At 40.2% G+C, this 17,830-nt stretch overlaps 1 protein-coding gene across 1 annotated transcript in view; it reads left to right on the forward strand.

Annotated features, from left to right (window-relative positions):
* The window catches only part of kmt2ca (lysine (K)-specific methyltransferase 2Ca), a 235,970-nt gene that overhangs the window by 85,788 nt on the left and 132,352 nt on the right, over positions 1–17,830 (forward strand). The window contains 2 exon segments of the mRNA XM_046290968.1: positions 10,425–10,587; positions 15,093–15,264. Coding sequence (XP_046146924.1) covers positions 10,425–10,587; positions 15,093–15,264 — 335 coding nt within the window.

Consider the following 17,830-nt stretch of genomic DNA (forward strand, 5'->3'; position numbering starts at 1 on the left):
GTAGTGTGTCGCTACTGTGTCATTTAGCTCAGCGGAACTTTCCATTAGCACTTAACACAATGCAAAGTGGGGGAGGGAGGCCACATTACAGGTTAATTAATTCACTATATTTTATCTTGTACTTTTGCTGTAAGGACTTGATATTGATTGCTGGCTGAGTTGAAATATAACTGTCTTAACGTGTACAACAGTTTTTTTTAGTACTGCTTACATGAGGGACTCAACATGTGATGACTTGCCTCATTTTTACATGCCATGTACTACACTGCTGACTATGATTGGGATTCAGCTTAAGTGTGTGTGTCTGGGCACAGTTACAGTGCATTTAAAAAAGCCTATTGTTGGTTTGTTGTCTGTGCTGAGGGCAATGCAGCTATAGTTGTGTGTTTGTGTGTGAGAGCTGATGGGGCCCTGTTAAAGGTCATCTTTGTCACTAAAATAAGGCTCATTGGAGTGTGAAACAGAAAAGGGCAGGAGAAAGCACATCTGGAGGTCAACACACGCAGGTTTCTGTTATCTGGTTATAGATGGATTTTGGCCGGTAAAAAAACAAGAAATAAATATATACAATTATTTTATCAGCTTTCCAATATATGGATGGATATATATGTATCTATCTACACATACAGTTTATGTCAGAAGTTTACGTACACTTAGGTTAAAACTCGTTTTTCAACCACTCCACAAATGTCTTGTTAACAAACTATAGTTTTGGCAAGTCAGTTAGGACATCTACTTTGTGCATGGCACAAGTAATTTTTCCAACAATTGTTTACAGACAGATTATTTCACTTATAATTCACTGTATCACAATTCCAGTGGGTCAGAAGTTTACATACTCTAAGTTGACTCTGCCTTTAAACAGCTTGGAAAATTCCAGAAAAAGATGTCATGGCTTTAGAAGCTTCTGATAGGCTAATTGACATAATTTGAGTCAATTGGAGGTGTACCTGTGGATGTATTTCAAGGCCTACCTTCAAACTCAGTGCCTCTTTGCTTGACATCACGGGGAAAAAGAAATAAGCCAAGACCTCAGAAAAAAAATTGTAGACCTCCACAAGTCTGGTTCATCCTTGAGAGCAGTTTCCAAATGCCTGAAGGTACCATATTTATCTGTACAAACAATAGTACACAAGTATAAACATCATGGGACCACGCAGCTGTCATACCGCTCAGGAAGGAAACACGTTCTGTCTCCTAGAGATGAAAGTACTTTGGTGTGAAAAGTACAAATCAATCCCAGAACAACAGCAAAGGACCTTGTGAAGATGCTGGAGGAGACAGGTACAAAAGTATCTATATCCACAGTAAAATGAGTCCTATATCAACACAACCTGAAAGGCTGCTCAGCAAGGAAGAAGCCACTGCTCCAAGACTGCCATAAGAAAGCCAGACTGCAGTTTGCATCTGCATATAGGGACAAATATTGTACTTTTTGGAGAAATGTCCTCTGGTCTGATGAAACAAAAATAGGAATGTTTGGCCATAATGACCGTCGTGATGTTTGGAGGAAAAAGGGTGAGGCTTGCACTTCACAAAATAGATGGCATCATGAAGGAGGAAAATTATGTGGATCTATTGAAGCAACATCTCAAGACATCAGTCAGGAAGTTAAAGCTTGGTTGCAAATGGGTCTTCCAAATGGACAATGACCCCAACCATACTACCAAAGTTGTGGCAAAATGGCTTAAGGACAACAAAGTCAAGGTATTGGAGTTGCCATCGCAAAAATATAGATATCGATAGATGTGACTGGTCATGCTTATCGGTCTATAGCAGGGGTCTCCAACAGGTTGATCGTGAGCTACCAGTAGCTTGCAGCCCTCTTATGAGTAGCTTGCTAAACATTTCTGAAAGTACATGCAATGTTCACGTGTTCCACCGTAAACTGTCATAAACAAATCTCACAAGTATCAAACACTTCAAGCTCCCAACTATTATCTAATCAACGCAACATTATCACACCCCTGGTTAGCAACTATTGGCTTTAAAAGCCAAATCGAACACAATATCTGCCAATTAACTTCCAGCAATATTGCCTCTGTCTGCCTGTGTGGTGCGCACATTTGTCTATCACTCCAGTTGTTATGATTTAAAGTCTTTTGGGTTGAAAGAACATACTTTCCCCAAAACCTTCTCAATTCAATTTCAACTGTAAAGTAGTAAGTAATTACAGTATATAGTTTGTATCTATTATTTGTAAACATTCCACGAAATGAGCTGCAACAGTACAGAACCATCGCTAGACCGCCATAGAATTGGTCAACTTTTTTACTATGGGGGATAGTAGATGAATTTACAGTAGGCTACTGATTTTTACTATGGGGGATAGTAGATGCATTTACAGTAGGCTACTGATTTTGCTGTTCTTTACTCGCCTTGTTGGCTGACAAAGTAAATGAGATTTTCTAACATCAGAATCTGTTAAGAATCACTGCACATCGTTGCATCCTCTCAACTTGTTCTGTCAAATATGAATTACTATAATCTAAATCTGTCATTCTGAGCACTAATCAGTTTATGCACCTAAATCATCATGTGGGTCCGGGACATTTCTCAAATGTCTGGGAAATTTAAAATGCTGCCAGTCAAATGTCCAGCACCATATTTTCCTAACGGAATCCCTGACACACACACACACACACACACACACACACACACACACACACACACACACACACACACACACACACACACACACACACACACACACACACACACACACACACACACACACACACACACACACACACACACACACACACACACACACACACACACACACACTGTAATGCACCTCACATAGATTTTTATTTGTACACATGTACACTCAGATGCTGCAGCCTGCTATACACTCACCCAGTTCTGAAATTCATACACTGCTGACGCACGCACTACCCACACACACATGCCATCCTCACCTCCATGTCATGTTCGCCTGATTGCATTTACACCCTAAATCAGCAACACTATCGGCAGATTGCTCCTTTAGCTGTCAGCTGAAATGTCAAGCTGGTGTGTGTGTGTGTGTGTGTGTGCGCGTGTACACTTGAGTGTTTGTGTGAGTGTCTTATTGACAAGTATGTACAGTGCCTTCAGAAAATTTTCACACTTGACATTTTCAACATTTTGTTGTTACCGCCTGAATTTGAAATGGATTAAATGTACGTTTTGTGTCACTGTTCTACACACAATAGTCCATAATATCAAAGTGGAATTTTGTTTGTCGAACATTCCAGAAATTAATAAGGAATGAAAGGTTCAAATCTCTTAAGGCAATAAGTATTCAACCCCTTTGTTATGGCAATCCTAAATTAGGTCAGGAGTAACAATGTGCTTAATATATCACTTAAGTTGTATGGACTTGTGTTCAATGATAGTGGTTGACATAACTTTTGTATGACCACACACATACAATTATCTGTAAGATCCCTCAATCGAGTAGTGAATTACAAGCACAGATTCAACCACAAAGACCAGGGAGGTATTTCAATGCCTCGCAGACAGGGGCACAAATAGGTAAATATGTAAACATTAAAAAAAGCAGATGCTATCCCTTTGAGCATGGTGAAGTTATAAATTAGACTTTGTCTGCTGTATCAATACATCTAGTCACTACAAAGATACAGGCATCCTTCCTAAATGATGTGCAGAAGAGGAAGGTAACTGCTCAGGGATTTCACCATGAGGCCGATGGTGATTTTGAAAACAATTAGAGTTTAATGGTTGTGATGTGAGAACTGAGGATAGATTAATAACATTGTAGTTACTCCACTTACTAACCTAAATGACAGTCAAAAGAAGGAACCCTGTACAGAATACAAATTTTCCAAAATATCCAACACAATGCACCACTCAGTACCACATATTTTCAAGCTTGGTGGTGGCTGTATCATGTTATGGGTATGCTGGTCATCGGCAAACACTAGGGAGTTTTTTAGGATAAAAAAATCTAAGCTATAATTACAGGCAAAATGCTAGAGGAAAACCTTTTCAGTCTGCTTTCAACAGACACTGGGAGACAAAATCACCTTTCAAAACCACCATAGACTTTAACACAAGGTCAAATTTGTTGCTTACCAAGATGACGTTCAATGTTCCTGAGTGGCCAAGTTACAGTTTTGACTTAAATCGTCTTGAAAATCTATGCCAACCCTTGAAAATGGCTGTCTTGCAATGATCAACAATCAACTTGACAGAGCTTTTCGATTTTTAAAAAGAACAATGGGCAAATATTCCAGATAATTCATAACTCATAACTCAAATAATCCAGATTTGCATAACTCTTGGAGACTTACACAAAGACTCACAGCTGTAATCACTGCCAAAGGTGCTTTTACAAAGTATCGACTCAAGTGTGTGAATACTTATGTAAATAAAAAAAGCTAATATTTCAAAATGTTTGTGTATTTTGTCATTATGGGGTATTGTGTGTAGATGGGTGAGAGAAAAACATCTATACTTTCTAAAGGCACTGTGTACCTTATGGATGAGTGTGTATCGAACTATACATTGTGTGTGTGTGTGAGAGAGCTTGTATAGCACTACAGAAACGCCATTGTTTTTCGGCCGGCAGGCTGTGTGTGTTGGTTGCCCAGGCAGTTCCCTCCCTCCCTTTCCACCAGTGGTATTCTGCCCCTCCAGTGTGAGTTGACAGCGTTTGGCAGTGAGCCATGAAAAAACCCTGGCATTAGGACATCAGGATAATCTTTCAGACCCTTACAATGTAGCCCTGATTTTTAAGATGCCATCGCCTTATCTCCTGTTGAAGTGCCAGCTTTCGAGAGGAAGGATTACTGTATGCCCGACTGACTCATTGATATGCCTGCAGACAGGTCCAACACGACTACGGACAGGTTTTTGTGAACTCACTATAGCAGCGTGTTAGGTTATACTATTAGGTAGTTGGATATGTTGTCATTTTGCTAGATATTTAAAATGTTAAATCAACAGGCTTCTAAGTTGTACTTGAGTATGGTGTTGTGTCACTAGTATTTATTAAGGATCCCCATTAGCTGACCTTCCTGTGGTCCAAACAGGAATAAAACCATACCTTGTCGTAAATCAAAGGCCTACATAAATAAAACGGTACATCAAACTAGACATTGTGCATTATACATATGTACATTGCTCTATTACTACACAGTTTCACTATAAAATATCTTACAATATTTCAATATTATTACCGTTTGTGTGTGGAGTGCTTGTGTTAGTGTGTGTACGTATGCGTATGCGTGCCTCTTCACAGACCGTGTTGTGCCGTGCTCAATTTAGTTACTTGATGTGAAAGAGTTCCATGTAGTCATGGCTCTATGTAGTACTGTGTTTTTCCCAGAGTCTGTTCTGGACTTGGACTGTGAAGAGACCCCTGGTGGCATGTCTTATTGAGTATGAGTGTCTGAGCTGTGTGTTCGCTGTTTGAACAGACAATTCAGTGCTGTAAACATGTCAATGCCTCTCACAAAGACGAGTAGTGATGCAGGAAGAGTAGTGATGACTTTGAGTCAGGTGAGATTGACATGTGTTTTATTGATATTAGCCCTCCATGTACATTTGAGTTCTGGTTGAACTGTAATTTGCCTGCGTCCTTTGTGGCACAACTGAGCAGTAGTCCAGGTGTGATAAACTAGGGCCTGTTGGACTTGTTTGGTTGATTGTGATGTCTCCATCTTAGCTACTGTTGAATTGTATATTTTTATTGAACCTTTATTTAACTATGCAAGTCAGTTAACACATTCTTATTTACAATGACGGCCTACCAAAAGGCCTTCTGCGGGGACAGAGGCTGGGATAAAAAATAAATAAAATATAAATATAGGACAAAACACACGTCATGACAAGAGAGACAACACTACATAAAGAGAGACCTGAGACGACAACATAGCATGGCAGCAACACATGACAACACAGTATGGTAGCAACATAACAACAACATGGTAGTAACACAACGTGGTAGCAGCACAAAACATGGTACAAACATTGGGCACAGACAACAGCACAAAGGGCAAGAAGGTGGAGACAACAATACATCACACAAAGCAACCTCAACTGTCAGTAAGAGTGTCCATGATCGAGTCTTTGAATGAAGAGATTGAGATAAAACTGTCCAGTTTGAATGTTTGTTTCAGCTCGTTCCAGTCGATAGCTAAAATGTCAGTTTACAATCTAGGGTTAGACGAGCAGTTTAGTCTCCTCCAATTGTTCAATTGCCACATTATTCATTACCAGATTTAGATTATATTTAGGGTTAGCAAATGATTTGTCCCAAATACAATGTTTTTTGTTTTTCGATATATTTATATTTACTATCCACCCGTTCTAACACTGACTGCAGCTCTTTAAGTGTTGCAGTTATTTCACTGGCTGTGGTATCTAATGTTATCAGCGTACATAGACACACAGGCTTTACTCAAGGTTAGTGGTAGGTAGGTCATTCGTAAAAATAAGAGAAAGTAAGAGGCCAAGACAGCTACCTTGAGGTTTACTTTGTGTTAGAGAGGCTTCCATTAATAAATAATACCCTCTGTTTTCTGATAGGTGGGTAACTATCGACCAACAATATGACAAAGGATGTAAAGCCAGAACACACGTTTTTTCAACAGCAGACTATGATCGATAATGTCAAAACCTTGCACTGAAGTCTAACAGAACAGCTCCCAGTACCTCTTTATTATCAATTTCTTTCAGCGCCAAGTCTAGGACCAAAAGGCTTCTCAACAGCTTCTACCCCAAGCCGTAAGACTGCTGAACAATTAATACATTTGTCACCGGACTATTTACATTGATCCCCCCCCCTTCCTTTTGTACACTGTTGCTACTCGTTGTTTATTGTCTATGCATAGTTACTTCACCCCTAGCTACTTGTACAAATTACCTCAGCTAACTTGTAGCCTCGCACACTGACTCTGTACCGACCGGTACCCCCTGTATATAGCCTCGTTATTCTTATTGTGTTACTTTTTATAATTTTTTACTTTAGTCTATTTGGTAAGTCTTTTTACTCTTCTTGAACTGCACTGTTGGTTAAGGGCTTGTAAGTAAGCATTTCACGGTAAGGTCTACACTATTTGTTTTTGGAGCATGTGACAAAGTTTGATTTGACTCCCTGTAGTTTGATTCAATCAGTGTCGATGAAGAGGAGGAGACGGGCTAACCCTCCTCCTACAATTTCTGTGGCCCCGCGGAAATATAGTTATCATGAAGAAATCCCCATCAAAATCCATCTGTTTAAGCTAGAGGCATCTGCAGTGTTCGTCAGACCATGAGGCATCCTGAAAATCAAGTCTTCTCACCAGAACGTCTGTAGCGTCCCAATGCTTTGTTCTGCAAACTACTATGACCCTTCTGTAGAAAGAACAGCATCACAGGAATCATCTGATGTCATAGCAGCCTCTTCTGCCAACTTCTGTCTGTATCATCCGAACAGTTTGGGCTACACATCTCTGTGGAAAGGTGATTCTCTCACGTACATGTCGGTTGTTTTCCTCTAGGATGCCCACAAGATTCAAATAAAATTTTATTGGCCACATACACGTGATTAGCAGATGTTATTGCGGGTGTAGTGAAATGCCTCTGCTTCTAGCTCCGACAGTGCAGTAATATTTAACAAATTACACAACATAAACTCAATACACACAAATCTAAGTAGTAATGAATAAAGACTATATACATATGGACGAGCGATGTCAGAGTGGAACAGACTAAGATACAGTACAATAATATAGAATACAGTATATACATATAAGATGAGTAATACAAGATATGTAAATATTAATTGACTAGTGTTCCATTCCTTAAAGTGGCCAGTGATTTCTAGTCTATGCCTATAGGCAGCAGCCTCGAATGAGCTAGTGGTGGTTGTTTAACAGTCTAATGGCCTTGAGATAGAAGCTGAAAAGAGGCTCGTCTGAAAGTCCCCAGTACCAGTTTAAAAAAATGAATGGAAGTATATATGGAGGTTGCTAAAATAAGGGGTTCAATACCTGTAAAACAAAAATAATACAGAATATAAATAGTTTCCTGGTCCTTCTTATATCTCTCAGATATAGGACGGACACATCAGAACAAACTTCCTTTGAATTTTTGGGCGGGTAACATCTGTACCATGTCAGGAATCTGTTATTCAATGTGTTTCTATGGGCTAATAGCATTAATGACATATTCAATGGTCATCAAAATATATATATATATATATATTTTGATACCATAAGTGATCTTAAAATTCTAAATCAAATGGCTGAATGATCCTTGGTTTGACAATCTTTAAACAATTCCATATGTTCGCTTAGTGGAACGAAGGCTGAGGCTGTTCTGAAGTCAATATTACAAAGGTGTTTCTCAGTGTAGATCACTACCATCTTCAGTCATTTTGCATCCAAGTTGTCAGTACCAGGTGTTGTCATTATTGATAGAAAACAATATATTTTTTTACACCCCTTCCACACTAGAAATAACAATGCTTGTCTTTCATAATGTTTCATTAATGCATGGATTGGAAGGTTCAGAGTTTGTTGGCATGTCATGCCTAAGTTTGCTAATCTTGCCAATGAAAAAGTCATTGTCAATTACAGTATGTTTGCCAGTCATCTGTGCAGCCAGACTTATTTGCCCTTCCCTTTGTGCAGTTTTTGAATTCCTCATCAATCACTTAGATTTAGATGTTTTTTATGGTCAGTTTCTTAATGGGTGCGTGCTTATCATTAACTGGAAGAAGCAATTTTATAATTACCCTCTTCATACTACTGAGCCAAGCTGTACTGTGCTTCCCTGGTTACGCTTCCACCAAAGTGGCTGGAACCGTCCTGGAAAGGACAATGTGAAAAGAACATTTCCAAGCCAGCACAGTACGGTTTGGGTTAGCACAATGGTGAAACAACGGTTATGTGATACCAGGCTGGTCCAACTTGTTGTTCTATTCTAAGTAGCACTGGACCAGATATCCATCCATTGCATTTCTCCTCTCTGGTTTGGTCCATTTGGACAGTAGCCATTTTGGCTATTTGTAGAGGGAGGGAGGGTTTGTACAGGTGGGCCACTATCATTTTGCCTCGACTATTACTCTTTGGGGCGTTGTGGGAGAAGTGGGCTCAAGCCAGTATGGCTTTATATTTCTGCTTTAGAGTAGATTATGAAAGAGAACCATGTACCACACTGTGATACGATTACAGCAGTTTTGCTTGATTATTATTTTCAACAAAACAATGGAGGATTAAGGTTTGAAGAGAGGGTGGTGTCATTTTGAAGAGGATCACTTTTTCCTTCATTACTCCCTATGCCATCTCAAGGGACTTGATGGGTATAGTAAGCATATCAATAGAATTACAGAACATTGACTTGAATAATAAGACTAATAGTTATATTTCTTTGGTAATAAGTTATTGTCTGTGTGTGTCCTGAGTCGGGCATGGTCCCGCATGCGACAACATGCCACAGGATGTCCTTCCCATGATGCCCCCAGGAAGTCACTGGAGCATGGGCGATAATTGTCTAACACTTGGTGTTAAAAGGTATTTGCAGGTTTTTGTATTTGAACCCCCCGACAAGGGTTTGCTAGAACTAAGGAGAGGCAGAGAAAGCTAAAGAAGAGAAGGAGAAAGTGAGCAACATAAGTGCTGACTTGAACCATTTGAACTTGAAGGCCCCATTCTTTCTCGACTCTTGACAGTTTTCATTATTCAAAGGAGAACTCGCATTCTCTGGCCACGGAAATGTCAATGTATATTCAGGTGCTAGAGCCAGGTTCGCTCGCTTTGACCAGAGCACCTCATTTAGACAGTCTATTTGTTAGTTTTTTACTATAATCGCAATTCTCTACTATTACAGAGGTTGGCTTCAATTTGAACCTGGGTTTTGAATCCAATATGCTTTTGTTTTCTTCATTTCACTGGTGAGGCCTGACAAAAAATAACGAGATTTTATTTGTAAAAGCACCAATGCTTTTTAGGCTGGGGGTTTAGAGCTGAAATGTGTCAATACCTAGCGATTGTCGTCAACGTGTGAATTAGTATGACATTTTTGTAAAGCTTGTAGTAAGTGCTGAAACTGAAATATAGAGCCAGTGGTTAATTGGCCGTAAAGATGAAGCATATGGTTCCAGCTTCCAATCACGATGCCTGAAAACCTGATCAGCCCAACCAAGGGTCTGTTCAGAATGTTCAGATTTGAAATGTATTGTATAGAACCGATATGATTGCCTGTCACCTTGAAAGGCAATTGTCAGGCTCGACTTGTTCCATTTCGATCTGTAACTTTTCAAAAGGTTTCAAATCACTGAATACCCCTGGTTTCTTCTCGAAAATGACCAGGTTGTTATCTTATAGGCGTTATTGAGTGAATCAGGAAAAACTAAGTATTCAAACTAGCTTTCTTAATCATTGTCTTTCTCTCTTTCGCTGTCTCATGCTCTCTCTCTCTCTGTTTTGCAGTGCTGTGCATACTGTAAGCGCCTTGGGGCATCCATCAAGTGCTGTGAGGAGGGCTGCTGCCGCTCGTACCATTTCCCCTGCGCTGCCGCCGCCGGAACATTCCAGGACCTGCGTCGACACACCCTCCTCTGCCCTGACCACCTCCAGCTGGCCTCACAAACATGTGAGTATAGATCCTGTGTTCCACTGGGAGAATGAGGACAACTGGATTACACTATAGATGTGAAACAAACAGCCTTGACTTGGTGTAGGCTATGTTGTCAGTGAGTGTCACGTCACGTAGGTACACTATATACACAAAAGTATGTGGACAACCCTTCAAATTTGTAGATTTGGCTATTTCAGCCAATTCATTGCTGACAGTTGTATTAATAATACAAAATTCTGCCCTGCAATATTTGCACTGGTCAGCTAAATGATGTTATTGAAGTGGAAACGTCTAGAAGCAACATCGGCTCAGCTGCGAAGTGGTAGGTCACACAAGCCCACAGAACGGGACCGCCGAGTGCTGAAGTGCGTAACTCATAAAAATCCTCTACTTGGTTGCAACACTCACTACCGAGTTCCAAGCTGCCTCTGGAAGCACCGTCAGCACAAGAACTGTTCGTCGAGAGCTTCATGAAATGGGTTTCCATGGCCGAGCAGCCGCACACAAGCCTAAGATCACCAGGCGCAATGCCAACTGTCAGCTGGAGTGATGTAAAGCTCGCCGCAATTGGACACTGAAGCAGTGGAAACGCGTTCTGGTAGTCCGACGGATGAATCTGGGTTTGGCGGATGCCAGGAGAACGCTACCTGCTCCAATGCATAGTGCCAACTGTAAATTTTGGTGGAGGAGGAATAATGGTCTGGGGCTGTTTTTCATGGTTCGGCCAAGGCTCCTTCCAGTGAAGGTAAATATTAACGCTAGAGCATACAATGACATTCTAGACAATCCAGTGCTTCCAACTTTGTGGCAACAGTTTGGGGGAGGTCCTTTCCTGTTTCATCATGGCAATGTCCCCATACAGAAATGGTTTGTCAAGATCGGTGTGGAAGAAGTTGACTGGCCTGCACAGAGAACTGACCTCAACCCCATCGAAGACCTTTCGTATGAATTGGAACGCCGACTGCGAGCCAGGCCTAGTCGCCAAACATCAGTGCCCGACCTCACTAATGCTCTTATTGCTGAATGAAAGCCCAGCAGCAATGTTCTAACATCTTGTGGAAAGCCTTCCCAGAAGAGTGGATGATGTTACAGCAGCAAAGGAGGGACCAACAACATATTAATGCCCATGATTTCGGAACGAGATGTTCGACGAGCTGGTGTCCACATACTTTTGGTCATGTCTATTATGAAATTCCCTCAAATCACCCTTTCTATGTTTTTGCAGTGTGTTAAATTCAAAGTGATGTTACTTTCTCATTGGATGAAATGTATGTAAACATTTTTGCAGCCTTTTAGCCTAATGTTAACCTAATGGTCCATGGCAGGTCACTCCAAAATACATTTTTGTCAGAGGCTTTCAAACCTCACATGTGGTCCCATGTTGAAACAACCTTATGGGCGATTTACGATATCTCTATTTAAAGATCATATACACTGCATTTCAAACAGTCAGCAATAATCTAATGATTTCAGGGCTTTTGGAATTATACCTAGGCGAATAAAATAATCACTGATCTGGCTTTCAAGTCTGTCTATGAAAATCCCCTTTTTGTTACAAATTTACCCAGAACCATGCATAATGCACATGAACTAATACTGACTACCTTCTTGTAGCAGAAATTATAGAACAAGGACACAGGCCTCATCGGCAATCTCTCAAGCACAAGGCCACATGCTACTGAGTAGTACTGAGTAGCATGTTTATATTTGAAGTTTAGCCAACTTGGATTTGTTTGCTAGACCAGTTGAATGGTTTTAAACATACCCTTCTGTCCGTCTCTAGCTGTTTGAATAGCATACTAGCCTGTCCACTTTGTTCAGATGTTGAAATCAAGTGACCTACCTTATTTCTCAGAATGAGAACAAGTTGCCGATTCCTTATATAATTGTGTTTTATGCTTATAGCACGTTTATTAAACATAGACTAGACCGCTAGTATAGCAGTCTTTGGCTAACATGCTACTAGCAGCACGTGGTCTAACTGTTTCAGTGTCTTTTCTGGGAGCATTTTGAGGAGTGGAGACATAGGTATTGTTAGAAAGTTTAACTTTACAGTAAAATAAATTCTCAATGTCTTTCAGTATCCGTATGACCGATTCTGCAAATAGTCAGAGAGGAAAATTGTCAGAGAGGAAAAAGTGATCTCTCATCTTTGTTGTTGTGGCAGGGGGAGGAGCTTGGTATGTGTGTGTAAATGGGAAGGTGCACAGTTACAGCAAAAGGAGCAAATGAGACCAAAAAGAAAACATGAAACAAACGCTCATAAAAAAATAACCACACCTCACCCTTTTGATTCTTGCAATACAGTCCTTTGGAATATTGCGCTAAAAGATCAATTCTAATTAATTTGATATATCGCCCAGCCCCAGTTGGGGTAGTGTTGGAGATTATTAATATTACGTTGAACAATTTAGAAATTTCCCTTTTTAATATAGTGCCTCCCTGAACTGTCTTTTAATATAGTGCCTCCCTGAACTGTCTTTTTTAATATAGTGCCTCCATGACCTGTCTTTTAATATAGTGCCTCCATGACCTGTCTTTTAATATAGTGCCTCCATGACCTGTCTTTTAATATAGTGCCTCCATGACCTGTCTTTTAATATAGTGCCTCCCTGAACTGTCTTTTTTAATATAGTGCCTCCATGACCTGTCTTTTAATATAGTGCCTCCATGACCTGTCTTTTTTAATATAGTGCCTCCATGACCTGTCTTTTAATATAGTGCCTCCCTGAACTGTCTTTTAATATAGTGCCTCCCTGAACTGTCTTTTAATATAGTGCCTCCCTGAACTGTCTTAATATAGTGCCTCCCTGAACTGTCTTTTAATATAGTGCCTCCATGACCTGTCTTTTAATATAGTCCCTCCATGACCTGTCTTTTAATATAGTCACTCCCTGAACTGTCTTTTTTAATATAGTGCCTCCCTGAACTGTCTTTTTTAATATAGTGCCTCCCTGAACTGTCTTTTTTAATATAGTGCCTCCCTGAACTGTCTTTTAATATAGTGCCTCCCTGAACTGTCTTTTAATATAGTGCCTCCCTGAACTGTCTTTTAATATAGTGCCTCCCTGACCTGTCTTTTAATATAGTCACTCCCTGAACTGTCTTTTAATATAGTCACTCCCTGAACTGTCTTTTAATATAGTGCCTCCCTGAACTGTCTTTTTTAATATAGTGCCTCCCTGAACTGTCTTTTTTAATATAGTGCCTCCATGACCTGTCTTTTAATATAGTGCCTCCCTGAACTGTCTTTTTTAATATAGTGCCTCCCTGAACTGTCTTTTTTAATATAGTGCCTCCATGACCTGTCTTTTAATATAGTGCCTCCCTGAACTGTCTTTTAATATAGTGCCTCCCTGAACTGTCTTTTAATATAGTGCCTCCCTGAACTGTCTTTTTTAATATAGTGCCTCCCTGAACTGTCTTTTTTAATATAGTGCCTTCCTGAACTGTCTTTTAATATAGTGCCTCCCTGAACTGTCTTTTAATATAGTGCCTCCCTGTCCTGTCTTTTAATATAGTGCCTCCCTGACCTGTCTTTTAATATAGTGCCTCCCTGAACTGTCTTTTAATATAGTGCCTCCATGACCTGTCTTTTAATATAGTGCCTCCATGAACTGTCTTTTAATATAGTGCCCCCCTGAACTGTCTTTTTTAATATAGTGCCTCCCTGAACTGTCTTTTTTAATATAGTGCCTCCCTGAACTGTCTTTTAATATAGTGCCTCCCTGAACTGTCTTTTAATATAGTGCCTCCCTGTCCTGTCTTTTAATATAGTGCCTCCCTGACCTGTCTTTTAATATAGTGCCTCCCTGACCTGTCTTTTAATATAGTGCCTCCCTGAACTGTCTTTTAATATAGTGCCTCCCTGAACTGTCTTTTAATATAGTGCCTCCCTGAACTGTCTTTTAATATAGTGCCTCCCTGAACTGTCTTTTAATATAGTGCCTCCCTGAACTGTCTTTTAATATAGTGCCTCCCTGAACTGTCTTTTAATATAGTGCCTCCCTGAACTGTCGTTTTTAATATAGTGCCTCCCTGAACTGTCGTTTTTAATATAGTGCCTCCCTGACCTGTCTTTTAATATAGTGCCTCCCTGACCTGTCTTTTAATATAGTGCCTCCATGACCTGTCTTTTAATATAGTGCCTCCATGACCTGTCTTTTAATATAGTGCCTCCCTGAACTGTCTTTTAATATAGTGCCTTCCTGACCTGTCTTTTTTAATATAGTGCCTCCCTGAACTGTCTTTTTTAATATAGTGCCTCCCTGAACTGTCTTTTTTAATATAGTGCCTCCCTGAACTGTCTTTTTTAATATAGTGCCTCCCTGAACTGTCTTTTTTAATATAGTGCCTCCCTGAACTGTCTTTTAATATAGTGCCTCCCTGAACTGTCTTTTTTAATATAGTGCCTCCCTGAACTGTCTTTTAATATAGTGCCTCCCTGAACTGTCTTTTTTAATATTATGTCCCTTTCCTAAACTGTCCCTTTTTAGTGTTTATTTTCTCCTCGCCCACAGCTAAAGAGGAGGTGAAGTGCTTGTTGTGTGACAGTGCTGGGGACCTGCAGGACCAGCTCTTCTGTACCGCGTGTGGGCAGCACTACCACGGGGTGTGTTTGGACGTGGGTGTTACCCCCCTGAAGAGGGCCGGCTGGCAGTGCCCCGAGTGCAAAGTCTGTTTGACCTGCAGGTAAGGGTCGACTCTGTAGCATAACTTACCAGATGTGAGCTTGTTAATGAACTGTATGCACTAGTAGCCACTGTGCTAGTTAGCTGTATGCATTAGTAGCCGTTTTGCTAGTTGGCTGTGTTTGCTAGTTGGCTGTGTTTGCTAGTTGGCTGTGTTTGCTAGTTGGCTGTGTTTGCTAGTTGGCTGTGTTTGCTAGTTGGCTTGCCCAAATTAAACGGCCTGCTACTCGGGCCCAGAAGATATGAAATGCATACACTGGTAGATTTGGATAGACAACCCTCTAAAGTTTCCAAAACTGTTAAAATAGTGTCTGTGAGTATAACAGAATTGATTTATCAGGCGAAAACCTGAGAAAAAATCAAATCAGGAAGTAGTTTTATTTTGGTTTTGTAGTTTTCTATTCAATGACATTACCGTATCTATTGACTTAGGACTCCATTTGCAGTTCCTTCCTATGCCTTCCACTAGATGTCAACAGTCTTTAGAAATAGTTTCAGGCTTGTATTCTTATAAAAGAGGAAGTAAGGCCAGTCTGAACGAGTGGACCCTAACGTCTCTCAGAGCTTTTTCATGCGCAAGTGCAGTTTTTGTTTACCTTTTATATTGACAACGTTATTGTCCGGTTGAAATATTATAGATCATTTAGGCTAAACAAACTACCTGAGGATTGAATATAAACATCGTTTGACATGTTTCTATGAACTTTACGGATACAATTTGGATTTTTTTGTCTGATTGTTTTGACTGCATTTGAGCCCGTGGATTACTGAAGAAAACACTCTAACAAAAAGGACATTTTTGGATATAAAGAGACTTCATCGAACAAAAGGAACATTTATTGAGTAAATGAATGTCTTCTGATTAACACCATATGAAGATCATCAAAGGTAAGGGATTAATTTGATCTCTATTTCTGAGTTTTGTAATGCTTCTGCTTGGCTGGTTACTGTTAGTAATAATTTGGCAACTGGGCTATGTTCTGGGCTAGGTATGCTTTCGCCGAAAAGCATTTTATAATTATGACACTGTGGTTGGTTTAACAAGAAGTTCATCTTTAAACCTATGTAAAATATGTTTTGTTTTTATAATGAGCATTTCTGTATTTGAATTTGACGCTCTGCAATCTCACTGGATGTTGGCCAGATGGGCCGCTAGCGTCCCACGTACCCTAGAGAGGTTAAGTAGTGTCGTACAACCAGTGTTTGACAGGGTAATGGCTAGCAGGCAAGTTTTGGAACCAAAATTATTTTCCAATCGTTTCGTCCTGAACAGAACCTCTTTATTTTTTGTTCTGTTCCACTGTTCCGACCTCAATTACCTCGACTACTAACCTGTACCACCGCACATCGTCTCTGTACCGGTACCAATATCCCCCATGTTTATCAAACATCAAATTGATTAGAGTTGCAAAGAAAAAGCCTTATCTCAGACTGGCCAATAAAAATAATATATTCAAATGGGCAAAAGAACACAGACACTGGACAGAGGAACTCTGCCTAGAAGGTCAGCATCCTGGAATCGCCGCTTCACTGTTGACTTTGAGACTGGTGTTTTGCGGGTACTATTTAATGAAGCTGCTAGTTGAGGACTTGTGGGGCGTCTGTTTCTCAACACACTAATGTACTTGTCTTCTTGCTCAGTTGTGCACCGGGGCCTCCCACTCCTTTTTCTATTCTGGTTAGGGCCAGTTTGCGCTGTTCTGTGAAGGGAGTAGCTCACAGCATTGATCTTCAGTTTCTTGGAAATTTCTCGCATGGAATAGCCTTCATTTCTCAGAACAAGAATAGACTGACGAGTTTCCCTGTAATCAATCCCTCAAATGCTGATACTCAACTAGTCTAAAGAAGGCCAGTTGTATTGCTTCTTTAATCAGGACATCAGTTTTCAGCTGTGCTAACAATTGCAAAAGGTTTTTTAATGATCAATTAGCATTTTACAATTATTAACTGGGATGAGCTATCACAACGTGCCTTTGGAACACAGGAGTGATGGTTGTTGATAATGGGAATATGTAGATATTCCATATAAAATCATCTGTTTCCAGCTACAATAATAATTTACAACATTAACAATGTCTACACTGTGTTTCTGACCAATTTGATGTTATTTTAATGGGAAAAAAATGTGCTTTTCTTTAAGAAAAAATAAATTTCTAAGTGACCCCACACTTTTGAACGGTAGTGTGTGTATTTAAAAAAACATGTTTATGTAACCTTTTATTTAACTAGGCATTGCTGTAGCGTTAAGATTTCCTGACTTCACTGGGTCTAAGGGGTCTAGCCCGAACCATGAAAAACAGCCCCAGACCATTATTCTTCCTCCACCAAACTTTACAGTTGTCACTATGTATTGGGGCAGGTAGTGTTCTCCTGGCATCCACCAAACCCAGATTCATCTGTCGGACTGCCAGATGGTGAAGCGTGATTCATCACTCCAGAGAACCCGTTTCCACTGCTCATGTGTCCAATTGCGGTGAGCTTTACACCACTCCAGCCAACGTTTGGCATTGCGCATTGTCATCACTCGCTATGATAAATCTGGCTCAGGACAATGACCCAAAACACCC

The sequence above is a fragment of the Oncorhynchus gorbuscha genome, linkage group LG12 (genome assembly GCF_021184085.1).
Source record: "Oncorhynchus gorbuscha isolate QuinsamMale2020 ecotype Even-year linkage group LG12, OgorEven_v1.0, whole genome shotgun sequence".
Lineage (NCBI taxonomy): Eukaryota > Metazoa > Chordata > Actinopteri > Salmoniformes > Salmonidae > Oncorhynchus > Oncorhynchus gorbuscha.